A 12,737-nucleotide genomic window follows, 5' to 3' on the forward strand; every position below is an offset into this window, starting at 1 on the left:
GACCTGTCTAGAACTTAATTGGAGTCCACCTGTAACAAATTACATAGATTGGACAAAGTGTAGAGAGGTGTGTGTGTGTGTGTGTAGCTCTATATATCACTTTATTATTGCAACTTTTAATTGTGTGCCTAATTCGTGTATATCGGCCTGCTGTCGGGTAGCTTGTGAATTTCTCCTTGTGGATCAATAAATTAACCCAGAATTTATTTGTTGATTATATTTTGTAACATTAATCCGAATTTGGAGAGTATCTTAGGTTATCAAATAAATGTAGTAAAGTCAAGAAAATGACTATAATCTATTTGCCTAAAGTAAAAAGTAGCACAGAATAGAAATACTTACTTATATGGAAATATGTTGCAAGTTTATGAGTGCTTCACAACCTTAGTAACTGAAGTTGGTTACTTTCCAGCACGGTTTAAATATAGGTTACACTGTCACAATATTTTGCAATGTGTTGTTTGGCGGCACGATGCCGGCGGGGGTCCCAGTGCTGGTTTCCTGTTTGCGACGTCATTACATGCCTACATTACCCAGAAGTCCTTGCTGTGACAGCGAGAGCGTACGCCGTGTGGCTGTAACGTAATGTAGTTTCAAAGGTTGTGTACATTTGTCGACTCCACGTCTGAGGAACACGATGTGACAGTAAAATCTGGTAGTTTTCCGCGTTTCGAGCTTCAGTCTGAGAGAATGAACTCAAAGGTAAGCGTCGCTCCCGGTAAGTAACGTAAACACGGACTGTTTGTCCACCGCGTGAATCTTAACGACGGCCTGGACCAAAAAACAGAGCGGAATGTAGCCCTGCTTTATTAGACATTAAACATGACTACAGTGCATGAACGACAGGAATAAATGAAAAAAAATGTTCAGCTATCTTCACAGCTCAACGTTTGAAAGTAAAATAAATGAGATAGTTGCTCGAAAAAAGGGACAGCATCGCTGTAACAGCCTCCAAGTAGCCCACAGAATAAAGAACCGTTTTTTGTATGGACATTTTGAACCACACCTTTTATATTACTGTCACCATTGTCAAACAGTATGGTCACCAGAGTTTGACCATACTGTTTGTTTTCATTGTTTGAACGTCCCATTACTAGATTTTAAAGGAGTATAGTCACCTCTTTATAAGTGCAAATTATTTATATTTTTATCTATCATTTTTAAAATCATGCTATTCAAATTTAGGGTTGAGGAAATCATTTCGGATCATTCTAGGCACATTTTGATATCAATTAATTTCTCAGTAACACTCTTGCTTGAGCTTTGTAAATCAGTGTAGTGAACACACAGTCTGCATCAGCTGTTGTCACAGTTACATTGATGTTGGTGGCGCTGCACTTTAAAGGTCCAGTGCAATTTTAGAGGCTGTATTAGCAGAAATGGCACAATGTTCCCACAGTCATGGAAACCTGGAAAAGTCATGGAATTTTGTTATGTGTAATAAAATTAATATTTCAGGGATTACATCCAATGTAATGTAACCTTTTAGCTGTTGACATAAGGCAGCTCTAATATATGTTGAATTTGCACTGCTCAGTATATTTTTTCAGCATCAACGCTACAATGTGCAATAGACGCATCCAAAGACATAGGATATCAAGTAGGGCAAGTTAACTAAAACACCTTATTTCTGCCTGATACAAGCAGAACACGAACAGTTTTCACTTTCCATGACTAATAGTTGTCAAGCCTTCCCCTATAAGGAAGGTTATGTGTATATCTGAAGTAGTGTGGTGGCATTTATTATGGAAAGCGAGACTGTCCTGCATGTGTGTAAAAAAGTACAGTAATGAGGTTGACAAGTGTTGCAGACGCAGTAAAATGCAAGCTTTTCTAAAACAGAAATTTTCCTATGAGTCCTTGAAAAGACATGGAAAAGTTTTGAAATTTTGCCCATAAAAATGTGTGGGAACCCTGAATATATTGTTTATAACTATGTTTTCATTTCTTTACAGTCACTTTAAACTAAGAATTGATTTGCTTTGGTTACCTTAGAATGAGCTGTTTATATCTACAAACATAGCAGGTCCTCGTCCACGGAGTCTCCCATGTTGTTTCTACAGTAGCCCTGAATGGACAAATCCAACACTGGCTCTAGATAGGGCCATTGGCATTTTTGCGTTGGCCACCATAGCTCTCTAACAAACAGGAGAAATTTCACATGGCTGAAATGCTGAACCTCACCGCTGGATAACAACAACACAAATGCAAGTTTAAAAAGCTTGCACAACATCATCTTATAACGCTATAAGAGTCTGCCAACAGATTTTCACATTTAACAGATGTTAATGACAAGTCTGTTTGAAATATAGTAAAGGTTCTGAAAAAACAAACAAACAAACAAAAAAACAGCATTATTTGCTAAATTTGCAAAAATAATAAGCTATAGGCACCCTGGCTTTAAGCTGAGTATCATCAGGATGAGAAATGCAAGATTTCTGATATGTTACATATTTTTTTTTAACACCCGAACAGACATTTTTTTTTTACCTGTCTCACTTTGTCATCTTTTTAGTTTTTACCTTATTTTTTATTTCACTCCTCCTGCTCTCTCCCTCCTCCCCTGCTTACCTCATGGCTGTATCTTGTATGTGCTCCGAGTGTTCAGGTCAAACAGTTACTCCCGGCAGATAGGAGCTGCTATCTAATCGGTTTGTTTCTGTTTATCTCTCCCCCCCTCCGCCAGTGTGCCATCATGAGTTCTTGACGTCTGTTTGCTAATTCATCACTATGAGTGGTGCTGCGCTGGCTGTTGTGGTCGTAGTTGTTTTCCTGTTGGCCCTCTACCTCCTCCATCGCTATGGAGATCTGCGGAGGCAGCAGCGGATGGTCCTGTTGGGAACGCTGCTGTCCTGGTACCTCTGCTTTCTCATCGTCTTCATCCTGCCACTTGATGTTAGCACGGTATGTTTAAAGTGCTTGTCATGAGGTCTTTTTGCCTTGGTAACAGTAACTGTTTCTCCAGATAAAGACAGGATTAACAGGATGTGAGTTTGTTTGTGTTTCTGAGAATATTCTGTGTCTGTGTGAGCGCTGTGTGTTTCTTTATCCTGCCTGTGGCGTCTTACATGTATCAGTGTGATGTGATGAATAGGCTTCATCTCAGAGTGTCTTTGCCTGACTGTGTAAACTCTGCTCCTCTTTTAGACCATCTACAGGCAGTGTATTCATGACAATGCAGACCACCCTACTCCTGTAACTCGAGCAAGACACGGTAATCAGACAGAAGACGGCTCCTCTGTTTATCCACCTGTCAGGTAAATGTTGTTTCTTAAGTAGCAATGATGTGTAGATGATGAAGAAACTTTCGCTGACACCAACTTGGTTGCATAAGAATCAGTTTATTACAACGAAGTTCAGCATCCACCAGGCACCATGGTCTGCCTGGGAGAGGATTCAGGATCAATGCAAATCTCTCTATCATACAGCTCATGCAAGTCTCTTATATAGGTACAGGCATCAATACATTAAAGTAAAGCAACTCCTCACCTGCTGTAATCAATCACAAGACCCCACAAATATGTCCTTTTTTGAAAGGAGCCTAATTCCATGTTATTTAAGCCTGGCGCCAGTATTCTGCACACTTGGCTCCCAGGCCTAACCATCCCTAGACCTCTGACTTCGAGGCCTCCTCGCCTGACAGAAATAAAAACCACAAGAAATGGAGCATAATACATCTCATAAATAAGATAATGTTTGATTCATTGATTAAATTTGCTCATTTCAAGGTAATTTTCCTCCAGATTGCGTTCCAAGGTCAACCCACATGATAGACAATTCTTTCAGCTCGCTGAAAGTATGAGAACAAATATTTAGCCACTGCATGTGGATTCATATGTAATCAACATTAAAGCTGCACGTGAGTTTGAAACGTTTTAAGTAGTAGAAGATGAGTTGATTTTTTTATTGTTTGAAATCACAGAAACTGATCCTGCTTTTATAGCATTACATTTGGCATAGGCTTTATTCTCAGCATTTTATAAACACTTAAATCGTATCGTTATTATTAATTCGACAAGGAGAGAGTCCACACAAGAAATTTTGTAAAAACACATATAATGTATTAAACCAGAGCAAACAAAAATGAACAAACCAAAACTAACAATGCAAGGTAGATATCTGCTAGAGGCAGGGAGAAAATGAGTCAACACCTGGGCCAGCTTTTACAGCTGGGAATTCCCAGGTGAGCGTAATCAAGCTAAACACCCTCCTATGTCGGCAAGCTGCCTGATGAGGCTGGCCATGTCAGCCTCCAAGCCAAGTGGGAGGGGCGTAACAATGTGAAATGCACTTCTGCTAGGAACAAACCTCTACCTGCCTCCAGCCCCAGAGCATTCAAATGAATTTTTATCAGCAAATGTCAACAGCCAGAGCACTCCACAAGGGCCATCAAGCTGTTATATTGCCTATATATCTACACAAACTGAGCACTCAGGTCAGGTTTCATTGTCAAACTTTACAGCGTATGCTTTTAAATCATGAGCTTTGGCCTTGCGGCCTTACTTGCTGTGGAGTTGAACAACATTTTTAAACAGACTCATATTGTACAGTGTCCAGATGTGGTCCTGTCCTCTTCAATAGAGTGTTTTGTCATGAAAGTGTCTCTTAGACCATAGATTTTGAACTTACCAAACTGGGTTGGATAACATTTTTAAGGGTTTAGGCTTCTAGCAACAATATTATGTGTTCTTGACTCAAAGGTCTGGATCTATTATCTAGCCATGCAGATAGTCTTATCATTTGTCTAAGTGTTGACACATTAATGTCTGAGATTTCTGCAATACAATAAAATATGAATGAAATGACATGCACAGTGCTCGCAGCATTAAAAAATTACATTTATGAGGTAGTCTTTTCATGAACAATACCCCCTTTAAACTGGCTCAGTTTTTTTATTGACACTACTAATTGAAAAAAGTATCCCTTTGTTAGTTCCTCAGTGGGAAATTCACTCTATATATTACACACGGCCGAAATACAACCAGACACGTGCATAAACAGTACCTATACACATGCACTAATGGAGAGATGTCAGGGCAGGGGAGCTGCCCACAGACAGGCACCTTGAGCAGCTGGGGGTTTGGTGCCTAGCTCAAGAGGACTTTTGTACAGAAGCATGAACTGGTGCCTCTCCAGCCACCATTGCAGGCTCCATGTTTGGTCCATACGGGGACTTGAACAGGCCGCCTCCCTGTTACCCAAGTCCCCACAGACTGAGTTACTGCAGCCCCTGTTCAATTTTTGGAAGAAGAATTGATAAAAAAAAAAATTAAATGTAGGATTTTAACATTTCTGACTTTGGTGAAACTGAGTGTTAGTATCCAAAAAGTCACTGTGGTAGACGGCTATACTTATCACTGCAGTTCAAAGTGTGTGCACTGTAATGACCCTGTATGCATACATGAACCTTCACATTCTTCAATGTGTGTGTCACAGTACACCAAAGGTTTGTGAGGAGCCGTGGAGCTACATCCCAGATGGCGTCCTACCAGTGTTCTGGAGAGTTGTATACTGGACTTCTCAGTTTCTTACTTGGTAAGATACTTGTTTGCACTCACACAAACCTTGACTGTAGCGGTTATTTTCTACCTTTTACTAAAAAGACAAGTGTGTTTGGGTGTATTGACTCGATCTTCTGTGTTCAGGCTGCTGTTACCCTTCATGCAGTCATACGCACGGGCGGGAGCTTTCTCCAGAGTTGGAAAGATTAAAACGGCTCTCATCGAAAATGGAATCTATTATGGCACCTACCTCCTTATCTTCATCTCTCTGCTCATCTACGTGGCTGCTCACCCACAGTGGGAACTGTCATGGTAAATCAAATGTGCCTCAATTCAGGAAGCATTGGACGACTTTTGGGCTAAAATTGTTCTTTGTTGTTTTCTAAGCGGATGTTACGTCAGTTTATTGATTTGTCTGTAAAACATGTGCAGGAGAGGGCTGCAGACCATCGGCATTGCAGCTGCTAACACCTGGGGCCTCTTCCTTCTGGTGCTGTTGCTAGGCTACGGCCTGGTGGAAATCCCACGTTCTTATTGGCTCTCATCTTCCCATGGTTACCTGCTGGCCAAGACCTACTTCAAGGCTGCAAAAATGGCTACTGAGAAGGCATCCGCTGAGGAGAACCTGGCAGACGTCATGGAGGTGAGTTGCGGTGTGGGAGTGTGAAGAGATTGGATTCTAGCAGGTGCTAAATCTGAAAAAGTCGAGGGAATCTTTCAACAGGCTTTCCATAGTCATAAAAAATGGAACTTTTTATTCTTACTTCAACAAGAACAATAATATGTTGTATTATTAGGAGGTGGCAGGAGTCCATGAATCTGTCAGGCACAACCACTCACTCAGGAAGTGTGTGGACACCATTATTACAAAGGTAAGAAATAAACGAGAACATTTGTTCATTAGATTGCATTTTAGAGTTTTTCTATTGATTTGCAAGTCCAAAGTTTAATGTTGCATTTACAGTTTTTATAGTCAGTTTCGGTGGGACAGTCTTCATCTGAGTATCATCTCATTTCAGTGTCCTGTTGTGTACCAAGAGGAGTTGGGAAGAAATGTGGAAAGCTCTTGTGGAGAACAGAATGTCGTTCCCACCAAAAGAGGCCTTATCAAGCTTCATAAAAAAGTAATTACTATTTTAACATTGCACTGTGAATTTAAAGGAACCAATGCAAAGCTGTGACAGCAGCATGTAAATGTGAATAATAATTATTTATGTTACAGGTAATCTCTGCAGTGCAGAGACACGGTCAGACTGAGGTGCAGTGGTCTATCTTGTTGGACCAGGCTTTTCATCTAGAGGATGTTGCTAAAAGTCAGAGCAGCCCAGTCCGACAATTCATCAACAACTCTCCCTCTGCACACCGCCATGGCTGGATCCATCAGTACATCTACACTCCCACTGTGGGTGAGTTTAGTCTGATCCAAAATCTCATGTTTACATATGGAAAGCAGGAGTAGTTACTCAAATGTTTAAGTGCAAAATTAAGTTACTTCTGATTTAGTGTTTTCATTTTGTGAGCCCTTATTTACTCCACTACATTTCAGAGAGACTTTGTTCTTTATTGGACTTTTCATAGCCTGCCAGTGTTTGTGCACTCTATTCTCAGATGACAAAAGATTGAAATCAATGACTTTTTGAACCAGCAACAGCAGATTTCATTTTAAAGCAGACAAATTCAATGTCATCTGAAAAAAATATTTAGAACTAAAACATATTTTTTAATTAAAAGAGAAAAGGCATCTCATGACCCTATTTTGAAAAACCTGCACCAAATTTTGACTTTCTTAGATTTAAAAAAATGTTTTAATTCAGAAATGGCTTTATGATAAATATATATATTCCAGTTTTTTTCCCAACTATCTAACTTTAATTAGGGTGGGTGTCACTACCTTGAAAAAGCTAATACATTTGAAATTATTTCTCATTCGTCTGTGTTAAAATTTAGGGTTTTGTTGTTGTTGTCAAAAACACAACTTATGGAGACACTATGTTTTAACTGTTATCTAGTATTATCTCTACATTAAAAGACAGTTATTGGCAAAGCCATCACAAACTCAAGATACTTCAGAATAGCTTTGTGTTTAGTACTTGGTATTAAAACTGACAATAAGGGGCACTCAGTAACTTACCTGGTAGATTTGGCGCCTCATGTACAAAGGCTATGTCCTTACTGCAGCGGCCATGGGCTCGAGCACAGCCTCGGCCCTTTGCTGCTCATCTTCCCCTCTCTCTCCCCCCTCACTCATTTGTCTATCCCATCAAATACAGCTGAAAAGCCTAAAAATAATCTAAAAAAAACCCAGACTGAAAATACATCATCTGTGTATGAATCCATACCTGCAGTATATGTCATGTGCAGACTTTTATGTACATCTAAAATCTAAAATGTCTGTACGAATTGGTGTGTTTTTGTGTGTGTGTCTCAGAGTGGTACTGGGAGTGTGTGTTCAGGCAGGGTTTCTACAGGCTGCTGGCAGTTCTCCTGTGTCTCCTCTCAGCAGCGGTTGTCTGGTCTGAGTGCACCTTCTTCAGCACCCACCCTGTCCTCTCCCTCTTCGCTGTCTTTGTTCAGGCGGCTGAAAAACAACACAACTACATTTGTATAGAGGTGGGCACGTACTCAGTGAGGCACACCGAAATGCAAACAGGCACCGCCAATCTAAGTTTTATTAAGCAGCAACACACTCAGCACAAACACACAGTGCCCGTTGTCTGTCGAGGTTTTCAGTTTTGACCATATTTCTGACGTGTATATTCGTGATGGTAATTCATCCAACACTGTATCCTTTCTGCTTGTTTTCTTCTCTCCACTAGATGGTGTGCTTTGTCAGTATCCTCTTCCTGTGTGTCTGCGTCTACTCCACAGTGTTCAGGATACGAGTTTTCAACTACTATTACCTGGTGCCACATCACCAGACCGATGCTTACAGCCTGCAGTTCAGCGGCATGTATGTTCTTCATAAAGTCTTTATATAAGATATTTATTTAGGTGAAAGCGACATCAAGAAACAGTGTTGCTCGTTTGGTCGAAACATCAGCAAAAACTCCAGCATTTTTTACTATAAACAAAATTATAGGATCAAAATTAAACTCTTGTATTATGATATCAGGTTGCTTTCATTTGTTTTTTCCTCTCAGGTTGTTTTGTCGTCTGACCCCTCCTTTGTGTCTCAACTTCCTGGGCCTGATTCACATGGACTCTGCCATCTCACACCAGGACAGAATACAGACATCTTACACCTCTGTGGGTCCCACACAAACAGACACCTATACGAACACAGGCATAATCATTTAAAATATATGTAGAAACGTAAAACTATCTTTACATTCAAACCTAATGGAGTGATGTCCCTCTTTCCTTCCTTCTTTTAGATCATGGGCTCGATGCATGTGCTGTATTTTATATCTGATGGCTTCTACATCTATTATCCCATGCTGGTATTGCTGCTCTGCTTTGCCACTTATTACAGGTAGGCCAATACCACTAACAATTAAACACCATTTTTTATCAATTTAATATAAACACCACATTCAAGTGTAGTTTTGGTTGTATACCTGTCAAGTTAGACCGTTAAGTTTGCCAGATATTTGCTTATTGTAGATATAGGCTATCAGTATAAATGTGACTAGATTTAGGTAATTAACCATTTAAGGTACTTTAAGAACAGTGTCCCCATTGTGTATATATTGATGTATGGTTATCGCTGTTTTAAACTCTAATAGTTATCAGTATCAGCCTAAAAAATCCAGTATCAGTCAGACTATGATGCCCACTTTATGATAATATAAATGTTGAAATTACTTAATATAGCTCTGTGTCTCCATGGTATGATTTAATGTAGTCTTGCGCATGTGTTGAGTGAATTATTATTCAAATGTTGGACAATATTTCTTAAAATATTGTATTTTTGTTGTACATAAAGATTTTTTTTACACATACAATCATATAAAATATATTTGTAGCTGTATCTTTATGGTTTATAGATAATTTGGCTAAAAAGATAATAATAATAATAATAATAATAATAATAATAATATTAAACATCTTGGAGTAGTAATCGTTATGGTTGGAAAAGAAAAAAATGACAGTATGTTTGTAACTGTGTTTGTCTGGGTTTGTAGCCTGGGCTCTCGCTGTTTGAACCTCCTTGGATTTCATCAGTACCTCACTGACGATGACTTGACCTCTGACCTGGTGGATGAAGGCAGGGAACTTATTAGAAGAGGTAGTTTCATCGCAAATTAAATCACTTAACATTTCTAATGTGTCAGCTCAAAGATTTATTAAGCTCTTTAATTTACTTCATGACAGTCAGCAACAGTATCAGACTCAACTGATTATTTTTCCTCTCCTGTTTCTAGTGAATTTGATTGATTTTTTAAATGAGATTAAACTGGTTATTTCACCACTTCACGTGCTTTTTAACAATATGCACCACTTTTTGGTCCTTTGTAGAAAGAAGAAAAAAGACAGAAAGCTGAGGATGGAGGAAATCGAAGATTGGTGATTTCTTTTTGATTTTTTTTATATCAAATGATTTCTCTTAAGTTTTTTTTAAGCCAAGAAAATTCATTTAGTCTGTTGGCTCACTGATTACAATGCCTCTAGGTGTCACATCCCCGAATGAGTCATGTAATTGAGATATGTTTATGAACCAAAATGAAGATTTTTTTTTTTTTTTTTACAAAAATAAAGATTTTAAAAAGACTGTAGCACAACACTAAGAAATACCAAACACAGCAGTACGGATGCAACACTTGGTATTTATGTGCCTGTTTTGTTTTGGGTTTTAGGCCTGGAGGGAACAGTATGGAGTCCAGGGAGCTGCTGGTAGGACCAGAGCTGGTTACACTGAGTTGAAGGATAACCAGAGCAGCACAGTTACAGAGATCAACAACAGCGGTAGGGATTAGTCTGCAGTTTCAACCGAATTTTATTTTATTTTATATCATCTGTTTTTTCTCATCACCAATGTTTTGGTTGACGTTTAGGTTTAGCACTTTGTGTTTTATGTTGTGTTTTATGAGTGAATTGTGCTATATAAATATAGCACAATTATTGTTATTATGATTATTATTATTTTTATTAATGTTTATAATAATAATAATAATTAATACTAATAGTCCTGAAAAAAATGTCTGTGTTGCTCACAGCTACTGAAACTGAATAAGACCAGACCTTTCCAACAGATATTAGATATTTTACTCCTAAACTCTAACTTAAATCCATCAAGAGGTCTTCCTGCTTACAGTCCACTGTGGATACAATGCTCTCTGTCTTTCTCAGTCGTCACATTCAGCAGAAGAGACGGGGAGCTAGAGGAGCAGCAGAGAAGTTTACTGCGAGATAATTCCAGTAATGAAGGTTCACCAAACAGAAGGTATGTTTTTTGTGTGAAATGCATCAAACACAGTGTTTGATTGAAGCTGAATAACAATCTAACAGCTTCCTTAATCACTTAGTTTGTCTCTCTTTGTCTGACACCGTAGATCCAAAGGAGGCGTTACCTGTCTCTGTCACCTTCTGGGTCGGGCATCTTTGATGATGTTTGATAGACAGGAGACTCTGAGGAAGAGCAAAAAAAAAACAAGCCACTACGTGCTAGAACTGGGAAAAGGCACTCAGAGACTTACTGACAAAAGTCTGAGTGCCAATAATTATACAGTATCTCAGGAAATAAAGAGGAAGATCGTGTATCTGAGACGTACAATCAGTTACAGTCATTAAATACTGAAAGCGTGACTGATGGATGAACGTTATGAATGGCACAATTATACACTTCTCTTCACTGAGGATAATTGCACATGATAAATGTGGAAATGCATTGTTGTTTTAAAATTTCAACATTAATATTTGCATTACAAAGCTCACTGTGCAAACTGGGAAACAAAAACAAAATTAAAACTGATTCGTCAGAAGAGAAGATATCAACAGCCATGCTTATTTCTTGTGGGATACTTTTTTGTTGGGAAAAGACATGACTTGTTTGTATGTAAAATCTACAGCCAGTTATTTTCTGTATGTTTTGTATATGTTTATGCTATGATAATGCATTAAAATTTAATAATTTTACCCCTTTATGCAATCTTTATTAGACCACAGATGACTTGGTATGAAATGGTATATAATATTCATTCCTATATTTCCATTAGTTTATAATCACCTGAAATAAAGAATTTTTATTTTAAAGTTTCCATAGAGTACACCAGGAATGAGTCCTAAAACCCAGAAATGAGTTAGCATTTCTGTAGTGTAGTTTGTTTATAGCCTAATATTCGTTTTTTACTTGTCACTATTGCATTTAGTCTTCAAAAACCCTTAAAAAAAGATGTTCATTTGTGAAGATTATCTTGCTGCTCATTTTCAGCGATAATCCAAGTCTAATGAAACATTCCACTGGCTTTTTGAGGAGGGAACCAAGATAACACTAACTTCAACTCAGCCTTCAGAAAAATGCCATCCCTGGGGCTCTAATGAAAGGTGACGTTTATATTTACATACAGAGCAGGTCCTCTTCCACAGAGCCCGTCATGTTATTCTACAGTAGTTTTAGATAGGGCCATTTGCGTTTTTTTGTGTCAGCCACTGTGGTTCTCCGACATGCTTGGCCCGCCTGAAAAGTTGCAGCTCTACAATCTCACAGCTAGATGCCACTAAATCCTACACAGTGGACCTTTAAGATCCTCAGTTGCATCATTAAATGTTTTTTGATATTATAAAAACTAGTTAGGCCAGCAGTATCAAAAGCTAGTATAAAGTAATGTCTAAGTTCAGGTAAGACTTATTTAAAGTAAAACAGTGTTTTTGTCTGTCCCCATCTTTTATTTTATTTATTTATTTATTTTTACAAACAATGACTGACTATTATTTTAACTCAAGATACATTAAATTAATAATTTCATTTATTTAGGCTATTATCTATTTTATTATGTCTGGTTTATTAAGTGCTGCCTTCACGTGCTCTTCGTAAAATAAACATTCTGTAATCAATAAGTGGTTGAAAGATCGAACAATCAAAAGATCGACTGCAACAGAAAAGTAATACTGTTGATTAACTCTAGAAAATAATTTTACAGGAGCTCTATGTATGATAAATATGGGGGATTAAATATATTTTTTTATTTATTTACCAGTGAAATTATAGTCAACGTGAAACGCTGTTTTTCCCACAGGACGCAGAGGCAGCACCTGACGGACTCAGGCAGGCTGCCCATACAGTACAGAGCTGCTGTT

General features: G+C 38.4%; 1 protein-coding gene across 1 annotated transcript; it reads left to right on the plus strand.

Annotated features, from left to right (window-relative positions):
* The first annotated feature begins 610 nt into the window (after window positions 1–610).
* On the plus strand, window positions 611–9,768 carry LOC121945031 (G-protein coupled receptor-associated protein LMBRD2B-like). The gene is made up of 14 exons (XM_042489029.1): window positions 611–702; window positions 2,687–2,904; window positions 3,148–3,257; window positions 5,437–5,535; window positions 5,646–5,813; window positions 5,934–6,144; window positions 6,299–6,373; window positions 6,521–6,625; window positions 6,724–6,907; window positions 7,930–8,111; window positions 8,318–8,451; window positions 8,642–8,747; window positions 8,876–8,973; window positions 9,626–9,768. The coding sequence occupies exons 2-14, from the start codon at window positions 2,731–2,733 to the stop codon at window positions 9,747–9,749; spliced, it is 1,770 nt and encodes a 589-aa protein (XP_042344963.1). The 5' UTR covers window positions 611–702; window positions 2,687–2,730; the 3' UTR covers window positions 9,750–9,768.
* Window positions 9,769–12,737: the final 2,969 nt, after the last annotated feature.

Source organism: Plectropomus leopardus, chromosome 6 (assembly GCF_008729295.1).
Source record: "Plectropomus leopardus isolate mb chromosome 6, YSFRI_Pleo_2.0, whole genome shotgun sequence".
In the NCBI taxonomy this organism is placed as follows: domain Eukaryota; kingdom Metazoa; phylum Chordata; class Actinopteri; order Perciformes; family Serranidae; genus Plectropomus; species Plectropomus leopardus.

Bases quoted from the DNA above. Each gene is read 5' to 3' on its own strand.
- LOC121945031 (XM_042489029.1), top strand. From the start codon at position 2,731: ATGAGTGGTGCTGCGCTGGCTGTTGTGGTCGTAGTTGTTTTCCTGTTG. The intron at 8,748-8,875 runs GTGGGTCCCACA...TCCTTCTTTTAG, and splicing joins TACAGACATCTTACACCTCT to ATCATGGGCTCGATGCATGT. The intron at 8,974-9,625 runs GTAGGCCAATAC...CTGGGTTTGTAG, and splicing joins TGCTTTGCCACTTATTACAG to CCTGGGCTCTCGCTGTTTGA.